At 44.6% G+C, this 5,000-nt stretch overlaps 1 protein-coding gene across 2 annotated transcripts in view; it reads left to right on the top strand.

Moving 5' to 3' along the window:
- si:ch211-191a24.3 (tensin-3) overlaps positions 1 to 5,000 on the top strand; it is a 26,904-nt gene that overhangs the window by 16,748 nt on the left and 5,156 nt on the right. For both annotated transcript variants that reach the window (XM_042057564.1, XM_042057565.1), the window contains one exon: positions 3,126 to 3,203. In XM_042057564.1, the coding sequence (XP_041913498.1) occupies positions 3,126 to 3,203 (78 nt within the window). The remainder of the gene's footprint in view (positions 1 to 3,125; positions 3,204 to 5,000) is intronic.

Raw genomic sequence — 5,000 nt, 5'->3', positions numbered from 1 at the left:
GCACAGGCTCGGTATTCCCACGAGTTCAGTGACTCTTGTATCTTGGCGCTTACGGAGACATGGCTGTCTGACCGGGACACGGATAGCACTGGTGGGGGTGTGTGTCTCTACGTGAACGAGCGCTGGTGCAAATCAATTAATGTTAGAGAGAGAATTTGCACAGCCGATGTCGAAGTGCTCACGGTGGCACTGCGTCCTTACTATCTCCCACGCGAGTTTTCCCAGCTGTTCGTCACCCTTGTGTACATTCATCCAAAAGCGAACAGTAACAACGCCTGTGAAATTATCTCTCAAGTAACCCACTCACTTCAAATGCGATCCCCTGATGCCCCAATCATTATTCTTGGGGATATGAACAATTGCTCTTTGTCTAAAACTCTCAGGGACTTCCGTCAATATGTTACATGCCCCACTAGACAAAATAAAACATTGGACCTATGTTATTGTTCAGTGAAAAATGCATTCAAGTCCATCCCTCTACCACCTTTAGGCTCATCTGATCACAACTGTGTACACCTCATCCCCTCATATCAAACTGCTCTTAAGAAAGGCAAGCGACAGACTGTGTACATTAAGGACTGGTCGGAGGATGCTTGTCTTTCTCTTCAGGGGTGCCTGGACTGCACAGATTGGGATATGGACTCATACTCTGATATTGATGAATTAACGGATGTTATCAGTAGTTGGGTGGCTTACTGTGAGGATATTGTCATCCCAACTAAGGCCTTAAAAGTTTACCCCAACAGTAAACCATGGGTTACCAAGTCTCTTAGGGGTCTTTTGCATGAGAAGAACAGAGCCTTTAAGGAGGGAAACTTGCTAGCACTGCACAAACCTAAAAAAGAGATAAAACGAGAAATCAGGGTGGGCAAACTAAAGTATAAAGATAAACTAGAAACACAACTCAAAATGAACAACCTAGGTACAGCCTGGGATAGTATGAAGACTATAGTAGGGCTTAAAGAAAGGGGAAAGCGGAAGTTAGAATTTAACAGCATACCTGACCCAGTACTGGCAGAGGATCTTAACAGGTTCTATGTCAGATTCAACACACATGACTTCAGTAACAGACATTCTGAACTCAAGAAGAATCTTCTGGCATCCCCCCCATTTATCCCTTGTTTTAATGAGCATAGTGTTGTTAGGTGTTTCAAATACTGCAATCCAAAGAAAAGCCCTGGCCCAGATAACATCAGTGGCCGCACGTTAAAAGTGTGTGCTGAACAGTTAGGCCCCATCTTCCATCACATATGCAGTTTGTCACTCTCCTTGCAGAGGGTGCCATCTCTATGGATGCAGTCTGTAGTGGTGCCTGTTGCTAAGGTCAGTCGGCCCCAAATCCTAAATGATTTCAGGCCGGTTGCCCTCACATCTCTTATTGCAAAATCCTTAGAGAAGCTGATTAAAGCTGAGCTCCTAATCAAGGTGCAACCTCTCTTGGATCCTTCCCAGTTTGCCTATAGGGCCAAGAGGGGGTGCAGGATGCTACCATCACTCTACTAAATCTTCTCTATAAACACCTGGAGGAAAGTGGGAATCATGCAAGGTTGCTCTTTGTAGATTTCTCCTCGGCATTTAACACCATCCAACCCCACCTACTGATTGAGAAACTACTGAACAACTTTAGCCTTCACCCAAGCCTGACTGGTTGGCTACTTGATTTCCTCACGCAGAGAGTTCAGAGAGTGAGGGTAAATAAAGTGCTGTCCAGTGGCCTAACATCATCCACAGGCTCACCTCAGGGGTGTGTCCTCTCCCCCCTGTTGTACATACTGTACACCAATGACTGCCGCAGCCAGTATGACAACAGGCACATTCTAAAATTTGCAGATGACTCTGTAATTGTCAGTCTCCTGAATTCCCATGAGAATGAGCATGGCCCTGTTATCAATGAATTTGTGTCATGGTGTGAAGATGCTTTTTTGCATCTGAACATCAGTAAAACCAAGGACATGTCCATAGATTTCAGACGCCTTCCCCCTGCTCCAAAGCACAGTGTCATCAATGATCAAGATGTTGAAATTGTATCATCTTACAAGTACCTAGGCACCTTGATTGATGACCGGCTTAAATTCGACCTGAACACCACCTCGGTGTGCAAGAGAGGGCAACAAAGACTCTCTGTACTTAGGAAACTGGCTAAGTTTCAGGTGGACAAAACATTGATGGCATTGTTTTACAAAGCTTTTATTGAGTCAATCCTCACATTCTCCATTATCTGCTGGTATGGAAATGTCACCATCAGAGACAAAAATGCACTTTCCAAGATTGTAAATATGGCCAGTAAGATAGTGGGAGTGAAGTTTGTTAGTCTCACCGAATATTTTAATAAGCAGGTGTTCAACAAAGCGATACAAATATATCAAGACACAGGCCATCCCCTGTATTCTGAATACGTGTTGCTGCCATCTGGCTTGCGTTTTAAAACTCCTATTGCTTTTAAACAGAGGTACATACATTCCTTCATCCCCTTTTCTATCCAAGTACTGAATGCACACAACAGGAAAAGATAGATTTGTCCATTTAGTTTATTTAATGAAGTTTTTATCTTGGTTTTACTGACTTTTTAGGCATTGTCAGACCTATTTATCACAACTAAATTATTATTTTGTGCATATCTGTCTGTATTGTAGTGTGTTGTGTCTTGTCATGTGGTATGTGACCCTGTCTGCAATCAAATTGCCCATTTGGGACAAAGAAATAAATTGAACTTGAACTATCGAGGGCTACAAGTGTACGAAAGCTTGTTTGCTGTAGCCTGATAGCATGAGCTTGGCTTGGCATATCAAGTGGGGGCTAACAAAAGATGAATTAATCAGTGCCATGTTATCACATGTGATGTAAAGACTGAGTGCATGCTTTTCTGTTGGAAGGCTGCCCTCTGAAATGTGTAATCACTAGTCTCCCTCTAGTGGTTAAAATATGTAATGTATTGAACCATACTCTCAGGTCGAGACTGTCTGTCTGCTGGTAAACTCAAACTGAATAAAGAATGTCTTCAGAATATCCAGTCTAGTCTTTTGCCAAGACAGTCACTCATTCAGTCATTTACGACTTTTGAGTAGACTATTTTAACCAGGAAGTAATATGACTATATTTATGTTTTCTGTTTCCTGTGTGAATAGGAAGTCTCACTGCCCTGGTGTGCCAACATTCCATAACTCCATTAGCTCTCCCCTGCAAGCTCATCATCCCTGACAGCGGTAAGTCTCTCTCTCTCTCTCTCTCTCTCTCTCTCTCTCTCTCTCTCTCTCTCTCTCTCTCTCTCTCTCTCTCTGTTTGTTTGTTATCCTGACTGAGCCAGCATGTGCCATTTAATCTGCCAGTGTTATCCAGAGAAGCTTGGAAAGCTTTGAAGGGCTATGATTATCCTAGATAGATAAGCCAAATATTATTTAGACACATATTTTCCCAAATGAGGTTTCAATGTCTGGGAAAGGAACTTCAAGTTGACTTAAAGCCACATCTGTATGATACACACATTACATTACATTACATTACATTACATTTGGCTGACACATTTTTAACCAAAGCGACTAACAACATGGTAACAGTTAAGTTTTAAAGCAATTCTCTCAACAATTTTAGGACAATTTAAAAGTGGTAGAGTACAGTAAGGATAAGTGCATCATGGAGTGCTGTTTTTAAACAGTTGAGTGTCAGTTCAAGACTGCTGGTAAGTGCTAGCATCAGCAAGACTTGTTGTAAGTGGTGCTATGAGAGAAGATGTTCTCTAAAGAGCTGGGTCTTCAGGAGTTTTTTGAAAATGGAAAGGAATGTCCCTGCCCTTGTAGGAACTGGCAGTGTGTTCCTCCAACGAGGAACAACAGATGAGATGAGTTGGATTGGCCTGAGCGTACCGGTGGTAGAGCTAGACGTCGTTCGTCTGAGAAGCGTATGTCTGTATGAGGGCATTCAAGTAGGTGGGAGCAGAACCGGAGACTACTTTGTAGGCAAGCGTTAGAGCCTTGAATTTGATGCGGGCCACCGTAAGTAGCCAGTGTAGCTGGATGAGCAGCGGGGTAACATGTGCCCTTTTGGGTTGGTTGTAGACCAGGCGCGGCGCCGCGTTCTGAATCATCTCAAGGGGTTTCACTGCGCAGGCTGGGAGACCTGTCAGGAGGGTCTTGCAGTAGTTGAGTAGCATCTTGAGTCAAGTCTTTGAGAGGTTCAGCTAGAGGTGGTGTGCCTTCATCCATGTAGCTATGTCTGAGAGGCAATCCGAGATCCGTGCTGAAACCAAGGGGTCATCAGGTGGAAAGGACAGATAGAGCTGTGTGTCGTCTGCATAGCAGTGGTATGAGAAGCCATGCGAACGGATAATCTGCCCCAAGGAGGTGGTGTAGATAGCAAAGAGAAGGGGGCCCAGCACTGAGCCCTAGGGGACCCCTGTGGTGAGATGGTGAGGTGCAGATAGCTGACCAAGCCATGATACGTTAAACGAGCGTCCTGTGAGGTAGGATTCAAACCAGGAGAGAGCATAACCGGACATTCACATGTTAGAGAATATAGAGAGAAGGATGCGGTGATTAACCGTGTCAAAGGCAGCCGATAAGTCAAGCAGAATGAATACTGATGAACGAGCGGTCGCCCTGGCTTCTTTTAAGGCTTCTGTTACAGACAGCAGAGCCGTTTCGGTAGAGTGGCCGCTTTTGAAACCAGACTGATTTGGATCCAGAAGGTTGTTCTGTGAAAGGAAGTCAGAGACCTGTTTGGAGACTGCTCGCTCGTTCAATGCCTTTGGATAGGAAAGGCAGGAGTGAGACAGGGCAGTAGTTCTCGACTTGAGCAGGGTTGAGAAAAGTTTTCTTAAGTAACGGTGTTACCTGGGCCATTTTGAACGCTGTTGGAAATGTGCCGGAGGTTAGCAAGGCATTGATCACATGTGTGATAGCTGGTGCGAGCATGTGGTAGGACCAGGGGCGTCATGCAAGCCAAAATTCAGAGGGGGCACAATCAGGCATTTTTTTTTCGGGGGGGGGGTCACGTTAGAGGGGGGC

Source organism: Alosa sapidissima, chromosome 12 (assembly GCF_018492685.1).
Source record: "Alosa sapidissima isolate fAloSap1 chromosome 12, fAloSap1.pri, whole genome shotgun sequence".
Taxonomy (NCBI): domain Eukaryota; kingdom Metazoa; phylum Chordata; class Actinopteri; order Clupeiformes; family Clupeidae; genus Alosa; species Alosa sapidissima.
Note: the sequence above shows the minus strand (reverse complement) of the source record. Positions and strands in the feature narration are given on the sequence as shown.